The following is a 17,683-nucleotide window of genomic DNA, read 5'->3' as shown; positions in this document are numbered from 1 at the left end:
GTGTTTTCCTCTTAGAGGAAATGTTGAAAAGATGCTTTATTCCCTCTTGCCTAGGTACACACATCTGTACAACAGAACACTGGAATGGTTATGTCATTAAACCTTTAATTACATAAGCTGCTTTCAACAATCATGTTCAAAGTGGAGATTTTCCAGAGGTGCTGGAGTCGGCAGGTGGCCACCACAGCTCAGCCCTCACCCCTTCACCAAATGCCCTCTGCCAGCTGAGGGAAAAATTCCTCCCTGCCCCTTTGCCCTACAAAGTCAGCGAGCGATGGCCTCGAGGATATGGCAGCATCAGGCTGTGCAGAGTGGCCAACTGGCAGGATTCACCCAGAGATGAGACTTGAGGATCAACCCAAGTCAGAGAATTGGGTTCCCAAGTGCCTTTAGGCATCCAACTCCTGGGCCTTGGGGTCCATGGTGAAGGGAGACCTCCAGCTGCCCAAGTCTCTTACTCATACTCAGGTCAGGCAGGGAGGGCCTGAGGCCAGGCAACTCCAGTCCACCTCCTTTCCGCCAGGAGAGATCTAGGTGCAGAGCTGGCAGTGAGGTGCCTACTCCTGTTGATTTCATTCCCATTTCCACATGCCCATCTGTGAGTCATCCACACATGTCCCTATTCCCACACAGTCCCCAGGGCTTTGGGGGGCAAGGGGCTCACAGTTTACAGGTAGCCTGAGCCACTTTGGAGCTGGTTCTTCTGTTCAGGGCTTGACAGATAAAGGCCCCAGCTTCCAGGAGCTTCTGGAGGTTCACACCCTTTGAGAAACAAGTTAGAGGATGCAGTAAGTCACGACATGCCCTCAACACCCAGGGAAACATCAGACTGGACAGAAAACTGTGTAAGGGTGAAGACAAGCAGGCCCTTGTTCCTCTGACGACGGAATACCAGTTGCCCGTGAGGTGGTGTCCTCGTGGCATGTGGGGTTCTCCAGCTCCAGAGCCTAGCACAGGCCTGGTCCACCGTGGTCAAACACTGAATACTGAAGTAAGGACCGTGAGGCAGAGAGAAACAGGAGTAAAAACACCAATTAAGGGCTTCCCTGGTGGCATAGTGGATAAAAATCTGCCTGCCAGTGCAGGGGACACAGGTTCGATCCCTGGTCTGGGAAGATCCCACATGCCACGGAGTAACTAAGCCTGTGTGCCACAGCTACTGAGGCGGCGCTCTAGAGCCCGTGCTCCGCTACAAGAGAAGCCACCACAATGAGAAGCCCACGCACTGCAACGAAGAGTAGCCTCCGCTCTCCACAACTAGAGAAACCCTGCAACGTAACCCAACGCAGCCAAAAATAAATAAGTGAAAAATTAAAAAAAAAAAAAACACCAACTAAAAGGGCCACACTGAAAACCTCTTGATAACAACAGCTATTTACTGATGCGTACTATCTGCTTAGCTCTGGGCCAAGCATTCCACATTTTCTTATCCTCATAATGACTCTGTGAGATAGGTGCTGTTATTATTCCCATTTCCTAGGCCCAGAGCTGTGAAGTAATCTGTCAGGTCACACAGCCTGTGAGTGACAGGACTAGGTTTTAAACCCAGTTCTGTCTAATCCAAAAGCACAGATGCTACACTGCTTCCAACCCACACTGAGGGCCCTTACTGACTCCGGCAGAGCCCTGGGGGGCTAATTCTGCTGCCCTCATTTTTCAGAGAACAAAACAAAGGTCCAGAGGAAACTGACTCGCTTCAGGTCATGGCTTTACCCTTTCAGGGCTCTTTCCCTACACCCCCGTGCCCCCTCACACTGAGGGCCTGCCTCCTCGTGGCCTCCATCTGCCACGCTGTTATCCCAAAACATATGACAGAACGGCCCTAATCCCTTGGCACCCTTCTCTTAACTGCACCAGCACCACCACAAAAACCCTGAACAAACCCAGCAGCTTCTGTCTTCCGGCTTTAGGCAGAGCTCTGGTCAGTTCAGGGCTGCCGCCACCGGGAGGCAGGTGACATTACCGTGTGAATGCCCAAGCCGGCCAGCATGTAGACCAGGTCCTCGGTGGCCAAGTTTCCTGATGCTCCGTGTGCATAGGGACAGCCTCCCAGTCCCGCCACAGAAGAGTCCACGACACTCACTCCCATCTGCAAACAAGGATGGTGAAACATGGCTGTCACTGTGGGGACCAGAGCCTACAAAGCCGGTTCTTGTAAACCTACCATCTGCTGCCTGAAATTCTTTGGCTTATGATTCTGTCGACGTGAAAATCCCACTGAAAGAAACTGTTCCTCTTTTTAGTTCCTAAAACAGTGTGAGTCTTTTATGCTACACTGTTTCCTCTGCCAGGAATATCCACCCTCCTTCCTTTCATGGTCAACTCCTCACCTTCTCCTTCTCAGCCTAAAAGCCACCTCCTCAGAGGGGCCCTTTCCGATCACCGACCTAAACTAACCCTCTCCCACTGTTGAGGTTTCAGACCCCTGTGCTTACTGTGTTCACTCACCCCCGCTCCCACTCCCTCACCCCACATCAAGCCTCTAACCCCACAGGGGCCTATCCCATTTCTCTAGGTCAGTCGCCCCACTTTCCTAATATGACTGTTTCACTTTCTCCTCTCTCCTTAAACCTCAACTCTGAGAAAACAGACCCAGAAGGTAATAGAATCATCTGGCTTAAAGACATGAGCCTCAAGGAGGTAACATGAGAACTAGAAAGAGGGGAAAAAATAAGGTGGCCCCGGATTGCTCTAGCTAACCTAAAGACAACCAACCGGCTGGACTCAGACTATCACTACAGCAAGGCAGCCTGTGGTCAGACACTCGGAAATTTCCGTCTAAGGGGCTGCTGGGCCACGGGACCCTCATTCTGGGCCAGCCCGCAAGAAGCAAGCCTCAAAAGAAACCCAATCTGAGGTCTTAGTCCAATCTTTGGGGAACAGCATTAAAGGTTCTCCCTCTGAGTGACCTCTGCCTCCCTCCCTACTTCCTGCCCGCTCTCGCTACACACAGGCACGCGCACGCGCACTCACAGCCCTGTGTGCTGGGGCGGGGCCAGGGCACCTGAGTCCTCCCTGACCCCACCTTAGTCTTACAATGCAGTGCTGCCTGGTCACCTTTCCGCTTCCCTTTTTCAACTGCTTAACTTTTTTGTGTCCTTCAGGCCTCCCCTGGCGAATCCTCCCTGGCCTCCCCAGCTGGGACTGGGGCCTTGCCGAGCCCCAGGCTTCCTCCCTGCGTGGCATCTGTCACAGTGCATTAGGACTGTCACCTGATTCTCGACTGTCTCTCCTAACAGACAGATGCAGGCACTTTTAGGGCAGGGTCACGTGTTTGTGTCCGCCATGGCCAGCCTGCGGCCTGGCACACAGGTGTGGGCCTTCAGCACAGTGAACGCTTGCTGAAAGAATAAATGGAACATAGCTGTCCTGCCACCATACCCTTCGGGAGAATGGACATGTGCCTCTACTCTGGGACATGCCCTGATTACCTGCAGGGCCATCAAGGTGTTGGCCAGGGCCTGGCCATAGGTGTCATGGCAGTGGACAGCCAGGGCAGCCACTGGCACCTCATGCATGACAGCAGACAGCATATCCTTCATGATCCCAGGGGTGCCCACGCCAATGGTGTCTCCCAGAGAGATCTCATAGCAGCCCACTGAGTACATCTTCTTGGCAACCTGGGGAAACAAGCAGGCTCTTGGAGGACCCCAGATTCCTCAAGCCAGGGGTCCTTAGCCTACGCAGAACACCTCCACGTGTGAGACACTAAATTCCTACCAGACCACAGACTCCTTACAACTTTATGAGTGGGAATGACGATCCTCCTTCTACTCGTCAGGAGACTGGGACGTAAGGAGCAGAGCTGGCCACTGGGTGCGGGCCCTGGGGCCCCAACCCCTGTGCTTTCCTCCTGTGCGTGCCTCAAACTCCATCCAGTCCTCCACTTAACCACCTTCACACACTGTGTCAGACCCAGGGACCAGAATCAGTAGAATTGATTCCTTTCGCGTAGCTCTATCCTTGGTAGGAAGATGTGTGAAATCATGGGTCTGGGGTGCTAGTTATATATTTTTAAGAGAAGTACATAACTATTAAAATTTTTAGAAGCGCATTTGTCAACCCCTAAAATCACTGCAAAACCAGAGCAGTATATGCCCCACCTGAGGAGACGCTGCTCCACACTGCTGTGCTGGAGAAGGGGGAGGAAGGCGGAGGTGGGGTCAGGGACGTGGTGATACTCAACGGTGGTCTGATGGATAAAGAAATCGGTGAGCCCCCTCCACGACTGCCCATGTGGGCAGAATGACAAGGAGCCATGGCAGCCAGTGGGCGGCAGAGGGTGCAGCAGAAGCGGCAGGCTCGGGAGTGACGTGATGCTGAAGTGAAACCCCAGTTCCGCTGCTCACTAGCTATGGGACCTTGGCAACGGACCTAACTTTCCTGAGCTTCAATTTCTGCTTCTGAAAAACAGTGACGAGCCTTTGCAGGGATACAGGGAGGACTGGCGGCAACAGGAGGCTGAGATTCTGGACGACAGCAGCCACTCTCAATAAGCAGTTGCTACTGTTAGCAATGCTCATTTCCGGGTGCTACCTGGTGTGTGGGAAGAGCAAGAGGGCTTTAGAGGTACGCAGATGGGGGTTGAGACCTGGTTTCACCATTTGCAACCTGCATGGCAAGTTAGTCTGTTTCCTCAACTGTAAAATGGAATAACAATAACACCAAATTTGCTGGGTGCTTTTGAGGACAAAATGACATAAGTTCTTGGGCTGTTCAAGTTCATTTCCCGCTCTGTGTTATTCTCAGAGGATGTCAATGGCCTCTCCAACCACTACAAGGAACCCCTCTGCAGAGGATTCTCACCTCACATCACCTGTCCACTGACCAGACTGGAAACTGAGTCAGGGGCTTTCACCCTGGGGTAGAGGGCAGAGGCTTCGGAGACTTCATGCCAGGCTAGGAGGTGGCCCTCCAGGGGTGAGCACAGGGCTGTGCTCTCAGAGGGGCTTAATGAAGGAGCTGGGCAAAGAAATGAAATCCGTGACCCACCATGAAAGTGTGGCGAGAGCAACCTACGCACTCAGGGGCAGGCACGGGAGCCAACGCTCACGAAATCCACCCCCCCAACACACACCTCAGCTACTTTAGCCGGGGAGATCTTCCCTTCGTAGGGGCATCCGAGCACACAGGAGACGTACCTGTGGGAAAAAACAGGGAGGATTGGTGCCAATGCCCCCGGGCTCTTTGGTCAGCAGAGCTGGGGCAGGGTGGCTGCTTGACACACATCCCTGGTTAGCCTGCACCCAAACCTGAAGCCAGGCGGGAGGCCACGGGCCTGGCTGAGAGGCTAACTCAATGCCGGCGAGTGGCGAAGGCAGTGCTGCTCAGTGCCAGGAGCGGGCAGTGCAGCGCCACAGCAGGGAGGGCAAGAAACTAACAGGCCTGTAGTTCAGGAAGCAGGCGACACACAGAGAGGCAGCCAGGCAACCAAGGGGGAGGAGAAGCTAAAGAGGGCACTATGGGCAGCCAGCGGAGCCGCATGGAGTGGGGCCATGCTCGGGAGAGGACTAAGGACGGGTGAAAGCAAAGCGGGAACGAAAAAGCTGGGCCAGCCGAGGGCCAAGGGACCGGCTGCTCCGGCTGAGTGGCCAGAGGGTTCAAACACTCATTTATTCAACTGATATATACCGAGCTGCCCACAGTGTGCCAGGCACTGGGGAAGCGCAGTGAGCAAGACGGAAAAGATCCCCACCGCCACGGAGCTTAAGGTTTCAGGTAGGGAGACAGCGATAAAAGAGTGATCTAGGGCTTTCCTGGTGGCGCAGTGGTTGGGAGTCCGCCTGCCGATGCAGGGGACACGGGTTCGTGCCCCGGTCTGGGAAGATCCCACATGCCGCGGAGCGGCTGGGCCCGTGAGCCATGGCCGCTGAGCCTGCGCGTCCGGAGCCTGTGCTCCGCAACGGGAGAGGCCGCAGCGGTGAGAGGCCCACGTACAGCAAACAAACAAACAAACAGTTTAATAAGGGAAGGACATAATCTCAAAAAGTGACGTGCTATGAAGGAAAGACAAGGGTAGTGTGACAGGAGCAACCAGAGGAGGCCAACAACAGTAGGATGGCCCAGGAAGACCTCTGTGAGGACGCGAAGCTGGAGCTGAGATGGGGGGAGAGCCGTGTTCCGGGCAGAGAGAAGAACCAGCGTAGAGTCCCTGAGACCGAAGAGTAGGTGTGTTCAAGACACAGAACAAAGGACAAAACGGCTGAGGTATGGGCAGCAAGGGGCAAAGAAGTACAACATGAGGTTGGAGAGGAGGCCACCGGCCTGATCGTGGGGTCTTGCGAGTTACGGTGAGGAGTCTGGATCTTGGGTGTAGCCAGTTTCTATGTCCACCCACCCATTCAGGCTGAGGCTCCATTAAAACCTTTTAGAGTCTTACAAAGTACTCTGCATATTATGAGGCATAATAAATGTCTGCTGGATAAATACATTTCAGACTCAAACATCTCAGTGTATTTTTCCATCTTAATCCTTCTTCTTACTCTCCAATCACTGCTGAGCACAGAAAAGCTAAAGGAATACTGAGGAAAGAGCACAGGCTTGGGAGTCAGGAAGACCTGACATGCCCTTGCTTCCCCATCCATCTATCCGCCCGTCGGTTCCTGAGTACCTACTATGTGCTAGGCCCAGAGCTGGGAGAGGGAGTACAGCAGGGACTGAGGTGGGCTCTGCCCTCACGGAGAGCAGAGTCTAGTGGGGGATGGGAGGCAGAGGAGAATTTAACAAGCAGGTAAGTGCTTTGTTAGAGCATGTTCAGGGGACTCTGGGAGCCCAGAGGAGGGACACCAACTCCACCTAAGGGAAGAGAAAGCTTCGTGGAGAAACTGGCATCCATGAGAGGACCTGAGATGAGCAGGAGTTAGCCCTGACAAGTAGGATGTAGAAGGAAGAGTGTCCTGAGTCTACAGAAAGCACGTGCAAAGGCCCAGAGGCAGGAGAGAACTGGGCCATGTGACAAATGGAAAGAAATTCCAGCTGGCTGGAATGCAGTGTGCTGAGGAAGCAGGGCCAGAAGAGGGATGTGAGCTGCAGAGAGTGACAGGGGCTGAAAAACGCAGGGGCTTGTAAACCACGTTGAAAAGTCTGGAGTTGATGAGTCACTGACAGGTTTTTAACCAGGGAGTGATGTGATCAGATGCGTACTTCTGAAACAGCATTCTGGCTGCAGTTTGTTGTGTGCCCTTACAGCAGACTCTTCATCCTTCCTGAGCCTCAGTTTTGTCATCTGGAAGTGGGGACAGAGGCCTCCTTGCTGGGCGATTGTGAGGCTACAATTAGATAATACATGGACAACGCCTGTCACTACTGCTATTAAAGACGTGATGTTGGAGACGTCTTAGAGGCCGAGGGGATTCCTCAGGGATGTGTGAAGAGTTGGTGGTGGAGCCAGGATTAAACTGACCTCCACAAACCCTGTTTAGTGTCTGTCCTGCTAGATTCCTCTGGTGAACTGACCCAAAAATCAGGTTTGGAGAAAGCACTTGCCAGGATTTCTTCTGACCAGATTTACTTGGGAAAAGATGTCTGGGTGTGGAGCTTGGGCTGCCTGCACCCAGGATAAGGAGTCTGTGAGGCATGGTCACTGGAGTTAGAGCCTGGCCCTATTCCAGAATGGTACTGAGGAAATAAAGAGAGGCAGCACCAATGTAGTCAGACTCACCCCCGCACAGGGATACTGGCTGCCCGAGCTGCCTTCAAGATTTCGTCAAACCGCTGCACACTCTCATCTATGGAGCAGTTGATGTTCTTCTTGCTGAAGAGCTCGGAGGCAGCTCCAAAGACAGCCACTTCCTTGGCTCCGGCAGCAACCTGCCAACGGCCAGGTGAATTCCTTTCAGCATTTTTCTCTTCAAGGAATACCCACACAGAGTGGCAAAAACCTTTGTCTAATGGTGAATTTTATGATATATGAATATTATGAGTTGATTTGTGTCCTTCCCAAAGACATGTTGAAATGCTGACCCCCAGTACCTCAGAACGTGACCTTGTCTGGCAATAGGGTCACTGTAGATGTAATTAGCTAAGATGAAGTCATATTAGTCCCTCTTCCCTTATACGATTGCACCCACGTGAAGACAGACACAGAGGAAAGGCCAGCGAGGGGGAAGCAGATACTGGAGTGATGCACCTAAAAGCGGAGGAACACTGAGGATTGCCAATCATCACCAGAAACTAGGAGAGAGGCGTGGAAAGATTCTCTCTGAGAGACCTCAGAGGAACCAACCTGGGCTTCCCTGGTGGCGCAGTGGTTAAGAATACACCTGCCAACGCAGGGGACACAGGTTCGAGCCCTGGTCCGGGAAGATCCCACATGCCGCGGAGCAACTAAGATCGTGAGCCACAACTACTGAGCCTGCACTTTAGAGCCCTCGAGCCACAACTACTGAGCCCACATACCTAGAGCCCGTGAGCCAAAATTACTGAGCCCACATGCCTAGAGCCCATGGTCTGCAACAAGAGAAGCCACCATAATGAGAAGCCTGCGCACCAGAACAGAGAGTAGTCCCTGCTCGCCGCAACTAGAGAAAGCCCACGCACAGCAACGAAGACCCAACGCAACCAAAAATAAATACATAAATAAATTTAAAAAAAAAAGAAGGAACCAACCCTACTGACACCTTGATTAGGACTTCTAGCCTCCAGAACTGTGAGAGAATACATTTCTATTGTTTTAAGCCACCTAGTTTTTCCATATTTTGTAATGGCAGCCCTAGGAAATTAATACAGTGAATTATATCTCAATAAAAAAGAAGCCTTGGCCTTCCCCAAGAACCAACACTGCTGCTGCAGTCACCATCCTGGAAGTCACTCTTTTTTTTTTTTTTTTTTTTTTTTGCGGTACGCGGGCCTCTCACTGTTGTGGCCTCTCCTGTTGCAGAGCACAGGCTCCGGACGCGCAGGCTCAGCGGCCATGGCTCACGGGCCCAGCCGCTCCGCGGCATATGGGATCCTCCCAGACCGGGGCACGAACCCGTGTCCCCTGCATCGGCAGGCAGACTCTCAACCACTGCGCCACCAGGGAAGCCCTGGAAGTCACTCTTAAAAGAAGCTTTTTGCCTAAATTCGGAATCAACATCTCCAATGACGTTCTCATGTAAAATTATAAGCAAGTTGACAGATACTAGCAACCACCTTTAACTCTTGTGGAGAGCTCAGTCACCTTTCTTTAAAGAGGAGATGGGCAACAACAACAAGAGCTAACGTTTATTAAGCACTTATCTTCTACCAGGCTCTTACTAAGCAACTCATGTGCATCCTATCTTCTGAAATCCTCACAATGTTAGGTACCATCATTAACCTTATTTTATAAGCAGAACCTGAGGCTCAAAGAGGTTTAGCAGCTTGTCAAGATCAAAGAGCTGGGAGTGGCGGTGCCAGGACCGCCCCCAGGTCTGTCTGACGGTGCCCATTACTGCTGGAGACAAGTCATTCAGACAGACATCCTGGGACAGGGACTGAGCCCAGGGACAAGACAGAGGCCAACGCCATCAATCTCATTTCAGGGGCCCCCACCAAAAACAGGTCTCTTACCGCTGCCTGGAAGCCTTTGAAATTTGGGGTCAGCACTGGGTAGCTGATGCCGGGAAATTTCTGGATGCCCTTCATGACTTCAGCGTGGTCAGCCATCTGAGAGCCAAAGGAGACACTGCCAAGTCACCACCAAGGGCAGGCAGAGTTCAGGTAGAGAAAAACGTTTTAGCACAAAATCTCTGTTCTCCAGGACCCTTGCAGAATGAGTCCTTTTGCAGAGCTGAGTCTCCCCAACGCTCTTACTGTTTGTTTGACTGCTGATGAGCGAGAAGGCTCCTTGGCCTGGGTGAGATCCCCAGTCTCTCCATATGGCTAACACTGTCAACTCGACATAAGGAGCAACAGCAGCAATGGTACTTGTAGCCATTTGCTGAGAATGTGCTCCGAGCCCGGCACTGTGCTCAGTGCCATCTAACTCAGTTGGAACAGGATCTTTCTTCCCACTTGACTATCTCTGTGAAGCAGGAGTCGCCAGTCTTTCCCCTTCACAAACGCAGAAGCCACACCTCTAGACAGGCCTAGAGATTCTAGACTTCTTAGAGCCAGAAGAGACCTGAGAGGTCATCTTGAAGCTGGAGAGGGGAAGGCCTCACCAAGCTCACCATGCAAGTCGGGGCAGGGCCAAGACTGAATCCAAGCCACCGCCTCCCGGGGCATGCTCTTTTGCTGCACATGCTACTATGAAGCACAGAGAGCTCTCAAAGCCAGAGACCTGGAAACCTACGTTCCTGACTTCTACTGACTTCCAGGGCAAGTGCAAAACTTTACATCCCTCTCATCTGAGACATGCCTGAGGGCTGGGGCTCACCTGGGGAACCCATTTGGGAGACACAAAGCTGGTGGCTTCTATAACAGGAAGTCCTGCTTCGGAAAGCATGTCTATCAGTTTGATTTTCATTGGAGTAGGTATAATATTCTGTAATGCAGAGAAAAACCAGAAAAGACAGGTTGGCAAAGTCAGTAATAAAATGGTCTCAGAATGCAGCCTGTTAGTTCAAAGCTTTTACTACAGCAAGCACTTCACTATCTCAACTTTCAAACACTATCATGAATTCACAAGTAATCCTGGCCAACAGGTGCAGAACAAGGCTTGTCTTCGAATTCTACAGATAGCATTTTGCAGTGGAAGCAGTTTCTCACTTGAAAATGAGTTAATACTGATATGGAGACAATATTTTCCTGTCATACAGGCTTGTAAACTAAATTTTTGTTGCTTTATGACCCCATCATAAACAAAGTGCCATGGCCTGAAAGGGCAGAGATGACTAACCTTCTGGGTCCCATGAGATGTGGCCTCCAAAGGGTCGCACCATTCCCCTTCTGTCTCTCAGCTGGCACAGGATCTCATCCTCACATGATCAGCCTACTGCTTCTCTGTCCCTCACCATGTCTAGCTGCTCACCAGACTCTGTGGACTCCTATCTCCAAATCTACCATCATTATCCCATGTATGTTATGGCATGGTCACAGTCACTCTACCAGTTCCTCCCACACAGGAATCCTTCTAAAACACAGTCTCCATTATCTCACTCTCCTGCTCAAAAGCCTTCCATGGCTCCCTAGTACTTACAGGATTAGGTCAAAAATCCTAAAAACTCCAAGTCCTTCTCGCCAGGCCCTTCCACCCCCAATTTCTCTCCCACTGCTTTAATTTAATCTATTCCACAAGTAATTTTTGAGAGCCTTCTATGTTCCAAGGATTGTGCTAGGAGCTACAGATACAGCGGTGAGCAGAACAGACATGATCCTGTTCTCAGAGAGCTTACAGCTTATTGTTTCCAACCAACACTCACTATTAAAGGTAGGCTGATCATGCTTTAAAAAAAAATTTTTAAAAGAGGTTTTCTTATTGAAAAAATAATTAATACATGATTATTTCAGAAAAACATGCCAAAAACAAAAGAAAACCACCCTTAAAACCTCCCAGAGATAACACTCTTAATACCCTGACAGGTAACTTTCTAGATCTGTGCAGTCCAGTACATTAGACATGAGCCATACGTGGCTATTTAAATTTTAATTAATTAAAATTACATTAAAAAATTCAATTCCCAGCCACACTAGTCACATTTCAAGTGCTCAACAGCTACAAGTGTCTAGTGGCTACTGTATGGGACAGCTCAAGCCTAGAACACTTCTGTCTTCACAGGAAGTTCTACTGGACAGCACTGTTCTATGATCCTTTTCTAGGCAGGTGCTCCCACACATATATAAACTTTTTTGTTTCTTACACAAAAGTATAAGATTAAATATATATATATATAGACACTATCTTATAATCTGATTACAAACTGCAAGTGACAAACTTGCATCTTATGGAGTAGACTGGACGTAAGCCACACACTTCAAGTGTCACTGTCTCCCATCGCCCCCAGATGGGACCATCTAGTTGCAGGAAAACAAGCTCAGGTAATAATAGAAATAAAGTCCATGGCCCGAGGGTTGGGGAGCTCTGGAGTAAGTGATTCATGCTCCCAGTACAGGGCCATTTCCAACTCTCCTTTAGTCTAGACCCACCCCATTTCCAACCACGTGACACTTGCTTGATGGAGTAGTTGGTTGCACTGGGTCTTAGCTGTGGCTCACCAGCTCCTTAGTTACAGCATATGGGCTCCTTAGTTGCGGCATGCATGTGGGATCTAGTTCCCTGACCAAGGATCGAACCCGGGCCACCCTATATTATACTCCTATATTATTAATGGCTTCACAATATTCCATTTTATGAAGTCATTAATGTATTTGAGTTATCTTTCCTCCTACTGAACATTTAGGTTGTTTCCAACTGTTCTGCTGTTACAACAGGGTTTTAAGGAACATCCGCAAGGCTAAATCTTTGCATGTGACTTTCATGACTTCCTTTGGACAAATCCCCTTATGTGCAATTGCTGGATCAAAGGCACGCCCTCACCTTCCCTCTGCGCTCCCACAGCACTTACCGTCCCCCCCCCCGCCCCCGCCACAGGGCCTTAAGGTGGACCCGGGGTCACAACACTTGTGGCTGAACTGTCACAGGTGCCTGCCTGGCCTCCCCGACCCGGCCCTAAGTTGGGTATAGTTCTGCACCCCCCACATGGAACTCTCGAAGCCTGCAAAAACTTTTTTGGTTGATTTCCAGCCTTACCTTTTCATTTTGTAGTCCGTCTCGGGGACCAACTTCCACAATTTTCACTTGCTTTGGGAAAGTACCCACAGATGAGGTGCTAACCTTCGGTTTAAAAGAGGAAACAAAAAGTAACAGGAGGAAATTGTCACAATTCTCCAGGGGGGCAAATCTGAAAGAATGTATCCATCTTCACTAATACTGAGACAAGAAGCAACATTTCTCACCCTTTAATTCACATTTGCTCTGTTTTAGAATCAAGAACAACAAAAAAAATTCACTTAGAAACAGGAATAGAATAAGACAGCAGTCCCCAACCTTGTTGGCACAAGGGACTGGTTTCGTGGAAGACAATTTTTCCACGGACTGTGTGTGTGGGGGAGGGGATGGTTTCGGGACGATTCAAGCACATTACATTTATTGTGCACTTTATTTCTATTATTACATTGTAATATATACTGAAATAATTATGCAACTCATCGTAATGCAGAATCAGTGGGATCCCTGAGCTTGTTTTCCTGCAACTAGATGGTCCCATCTGGGGGCGATGGGAGACAGTGACACTTGAAGTGTGTGGCTTATGTCCAGTCTACTCCATAAGATGCAGTTTGTCACTTGCCACTCACTGATAGGGTTTTGATATGAGTCTGCAAGCAACTGATTTATTATGGTCTCTGTGCAGTCAAACCTCTCTGCTAATGATAATCTGTATTTGCAGCTGCTCCCCAGCGCTAGCATCACCGCCTCAGCTCCACATCAGATCATCAGGCATTAGATTCTCACAAGGAGCGAGCAACCTAGATCCCTCGCATGTGCAGTTCACAGTAGGGCTCGCGCTCCTATAAGAATCTAATGCTGCCGCTGATCTGACAGGAGGCGGAGTGATTCGGAGCAGCAGATGAAGCTTCGCTCACTTGCCCACCGCTCACCTCCTGCTGTGCGGCCTGGTTCCTAACAGGCCACAGACCGATGCTGGTCCATGGCCCGAGGGTTGGGGACCTCTGGAGTAAGTGATTCATGCTCCCAGTACAGGGCCATTTCCAACTCTCCTTTAGTCTAGACCCACCCCATTTCCAACCACCTGACAGTTGAGCATTTAGGTTTTTATTTTTTTTAATTATTTTTTAAAAATATTTATTTAGTTGGTTGCACTGGGTCTTAGCTGTGGCTCACCGGCTCCTTAGTTACAGCATATGGGCTCCTTAGTTGCGGCATGCATGTGGGATCTAGTTCCCTGACCAAGGATCGAACCTGGGCCACCCTGCATTGGGACCACTGCACCACCAGGGAAGTCCCTAGGCTTTTTTAAACAAACCCATTTGCGCTCTCAAACACAGATGTCCCTAAACAGAACTTTAATTACTCCTAAAGCCCAGTCCGACTTGAGTCTTCCTATCTCAGTAAGAAGCATCACATACACCCTGTTGCCTAAGCCAGAAACCTGACTCATTCCTTCCCCACTCACCATAGCCTATAAGATTCTTATCATCTGACTCCTGCCAATCTCCGAGAACTCATTCCTGGTTCCTACTGTTCTGCACTCACCTCTCAGCTGGGTCACTATACTCCAGACCCACCAGCCTTTCTCCCATAGCAGGGCCTCAGGGCTTACAGTTCCTCTGCCCAGGATGCTCTTCACATGGCCCTTCCCACATCTGGCTCCCTCTCATCTTTCAGTCATAGATAGGCCCCTCTGACTACCCTTTGTAAAGCTGCCAATCCCCTCACCCTCATTATTTTCTATTTCAGGACTATAATGACTTCCTTGAGAGCACTGCAAATAATGCCTGCTCAATGATTCCTCCAGTAGAATGTATGCTCTATGAGCGACTTTGTCGTAACCTCCACTTCCTCTCACGTTTGACACTGTGCTTGGCACAAAGGAGGCACTCATTAAATAGTTATTAAAACAACAGATAAATGCATGAAGGGCATACCTGCCCCAGAGGAGGGCAATTACTGAGTGTGGTGAGAAGCAGTCTTGGACTTTGTGGGGTTGTGGGGATGGACGGGGCTCTGTTCTCTTATAATCATAGGCTGGGTGATGACAAGGAGAGTGAGTCTGAGAGGAGATAAAACCTTCAGCAGTTGAAGACATTAAAAAAAGGCCCCGAGTCTCCTCTGTGTAAAGTCTGTCCTATATAAAGTCCTCTATGGGAAATCTCCCCCTCCCCACCACCACCGAGTAATACAAGGCTTTTTCCCCCTCTTTCCTCTATTCTTCTTAGTACTACTTAATACTGTTTAAATTAATTACATTTTACCAGATTTGCTCTGGATAAACATATTGCAGTGGGGCAAGGGGCGAGGGGTACTGGGAATCTGACAAGGATCCCAAATTCCTGAAACCCTGAAGGAAGGAAATATTCCCAGCTATGAATCAGCTGGAACTTAAACAACTCACCTGAATTGGCTTTGGTTTTAGCCAGTAAAGCTTCCTAGAGACTAAGGTGAGGAGCCCCTGAATTTCAGGATGTCAATAGGCTAGGTTGGAAGGTCCCTGCAAGTTGAATATCCCTCCAAAAGGTATGTTGAGCCTCTGCTGGTACATTACCCTAAAAGGATCGCACTGGAATGTAAGCTCCATGAGGCAGGGACTTTGTTTTATTCATTGTTATCTTTCCAAGGCCTTGCTACCTCATATGGGCTCAATAAATAACCAGTGAATGTTGTTGAAAGAATGTAAAACCTGTTTCCAAGTTCCTTTTATGAGAACAGAATAAACTCAGTTCTACTTCCTTCCCCATAACAACACTTCATACTAACAACAAAACAAGCATTTACTATTATTGAAGCATTTACTATTTGCCAGGCACTTAAAAGAGCCTTTTACATATTAACCCATATTATCCTCTCAACAACCTTATTAGGTAGGAACTATTATAATCCCCATTTTACTGTGAGAAATCTGAATTCCAAGGAGATTAAGCAATTTTCCCAAGGTCACATGGTTAGCTAGTCACTGAGCTCATATCTGAACCCAGCAGTGTGGATCTAGAGCCTATGCTCTTAACCCCTAGGCCATGTTGCCTCTGCCACCCTTCGGTCCCCCCCAGTCTTCTCTCGCCTTGGTTAAACACCCAATTCATTCCCTCTGTAAAGTTCTGCATAGAAATAATCCCCTCTAACCACACAAATCCTGGGCCACAGCCTCCTGAGCTATGGTACCTTTATCAACAGCTAAAACTGACTAAAGCCCAGTGCTAACTTCCAGACATCAGCACCTCATTTAGTCCCTACATGACAGGAACTATCACTATTCCAATTCCATAGAGGAGGAAACAACCTCAGAAAACCCCAAATCACACAGGTAGGAAGTGAGGAAGTTTGGATTTAACCGTCTGGTTCTGCCATCAAGTCTGTGCAAGTTACCCCATGGAGGGAGGGCCTACTACCAGCATTTCATTACACCAGGAATTTTTTTAAATCACATTTACATCCACCATCTCATTTAATTTTCTTAACTTTTCAAGCTGGACTTACTGGATTTATTTGCAATGAGCAATCGGTGGGGGAAGGTGGTCTAGTAGACACTGAAGTGGTTTTCTGAGAGGGGCCCCTACTGCCAAGGCAGTGTAATTTTTACCAGTTTAAACTCCTCCTAAACTCTAAGGCAACAACCGAGCAATCACTTACTAAGAGCTAGAACAATGTTAAATGCTTTACTTACGTTTTCCTTAATCTCCAAACCAACCCTGAGGTAATCTTTTCTCATGTCATAGATCAAGAAAACCAGGGTTTAGAGACCTGTCACTCAACCGCAAAAGTGGCTTCAGAACCACTGGGACATCTCAGCTCGAGCTTTACCCAACACAATGTATTCAACCCTTTATACAATTAGGTCTCCTACACTTTCCTTCCACTCACTGAGCATGGGCGAGAGGTGGAAACACCAGGATCAAACTGGCCCAAAGTACAATTCCAAGGGAATCACAACTGGCCACACGCGATCTAAGTCCTGCTCAGCACGCTGGGATAGCTCGCCAAGCGTCCCCAAATGCAACAAGAGCTGGAAATGGAGATGGACGGAGGGGGATGACCTGGGTTTCTCCACTCGAACTGGCAGGGTAATCATGATTTTCCTTAATGAGGGACTTGGGGAAGTCTGAAGCTCAGTTACAGGGAGACAGATGCCAGGGTCACCAGAAAGAGCCTTGGCCAGGGAATGAGCACGCCTGGGATGGCGACCCAGGTCTCCACGACCCGGGCGAGTCGCTCCCCATCTCTGGGCCTCAGTTTCCCCATGCCCCTCAAGAGATTTGGACGAGTCAGAGAGGGTCCAAGATTCCAAAGCCCTCCCAACCCTCCTGGCCTGATGAGCTGTCCGGCTTCGCCTCTCAGAGAGCAGCCGCTATGGGCCAAGCCCCCGACCCTGACCATCACGGTGCCTTCAGGACCGCCCCTGGGCGGGCCGGGGCACTTACAGCCCGGAGGGACGCCAAGCCCACCAGTCTCCACAGGGGCGCCTTCTTCACTGTCGCCATCTTCACCCAGCTTCCCCGGCGGCAGCCCAGCGGAGCCCCACGTGACCACCGACAGCCAGGTGGGCGGGGCCTCTGGAGCGCCGTGATGACGCCCTACGCAGGCTCCGTGCCCAGTCTGTCTACGTTTTTATTTCTTCTGGGCAGTGCTTCCCTAGCCGTTATTTATGCGCGCCCTTTGTGTGCCAGACGAAGTGAGGCGCTAGGACTATAAAGATGAACAAAAATTAACCAAAGTCTCTGACTTAATGGGTTTGTAGTCTGGGAGATGTGGGAAGACAGATATTAACAGTCACACGAATAGTTGTAGAATTACCTTCCGCATTAATAAGATGAAGCATTACTATTTGCCACGCACTGTTCTGAGTTATTTGCATGTATTAACTCATTCATCACGATCTTCGGGACTTAAATGCAGGCAGTCGACTCCAAAGAGAGAAGCATCCTTTGATTGAAGAATGAGTAAAATTTACGCAGGTAAAGAGGATACAAGAAAAACTTTCCCGACAGAGCATAGCATATGCAGAGGACCCGAGGCAAAGAAATTGAATGCCCAGAGCAGTGTTTTTCA

At 49.7% G+C, this 17,683-nt stretch overlaps 1 protein-coding gene across 1 annotated transcript; it reads right to left on the bottom strand.

Annotated features, from left to right (window-relative positions):
- Positions 1-124: 124 nt before the first annotated feature.
- HMGCL (3-hydroxy-3-methylglutaryl-CoA lyase) lies at positions 125-17,124 on the bottom strand. Its single transcript, XM_082832542.1, has 9 exons — positions 17,056-17,124; positions 12,653-12,736; positions 10,340-10,447; positions 9,532-9,627; positions 7,661-7,809; positions 5,078-5,141; positions 3,432-3,620; positions 1,964-2,089; positions 125-762 (listed from the first exon to the last, which is right to left on the bottom strand). Exons 1-9 carry the CDS (start codon positions 17,113-17,115, stop codon positions 661-663), a joined length of 978 nt encoding a protein of 325 aa, XP_082688668.1. The 5' UTR covers positions 17,116-17,124; the 3' UTR covers positions 125-660.
- Between the last annotated feature and the right edge of the window lie 559 nt (positions 17,125-17,683).

Source organism: Leucopleurus acutus, assembly GCF_964270905.1.
Source record: "Leucopleurus acutus genome assembly, chromosome: 2".
NCBI lineage: Eukaryota > Metazoa > Chordata > Mammalia > Artiodactyla > Delphinidae > Leucopleurus > Leucopleurus acutus.
The sequence above is the reverse complement of the archived record's forward strand: the minus strand, read 5'-3'. Positions and strand labels throughout refer to the sequence as shown.

Excerpts from the sequence above, each read along its gene's own strand:
- HMGCL (XM_082832542.1), bottom strand. The coding sequence starts at position 17,115 with ATGGCGACAGTGAAGAAGGCGCCCCTGTGGAGACTGGTGGGCTTGGCG. Across the intron at positions 10,448-12,652 it reads ACGGACTACAAAATGAAAAG|AATATTATACCTACTCCAAT; the intron begins GTAAGGCTGGAA and ends TCTGCATTACAG. Across the intron at positions 2,090-3,431 it reads ACACCTTGATGGCCCTGCAG|ATGGGAGTGAGTGTCGTGGA; the intron begins GTAATCAGGGCA and ends CCTTGTTTGCAG.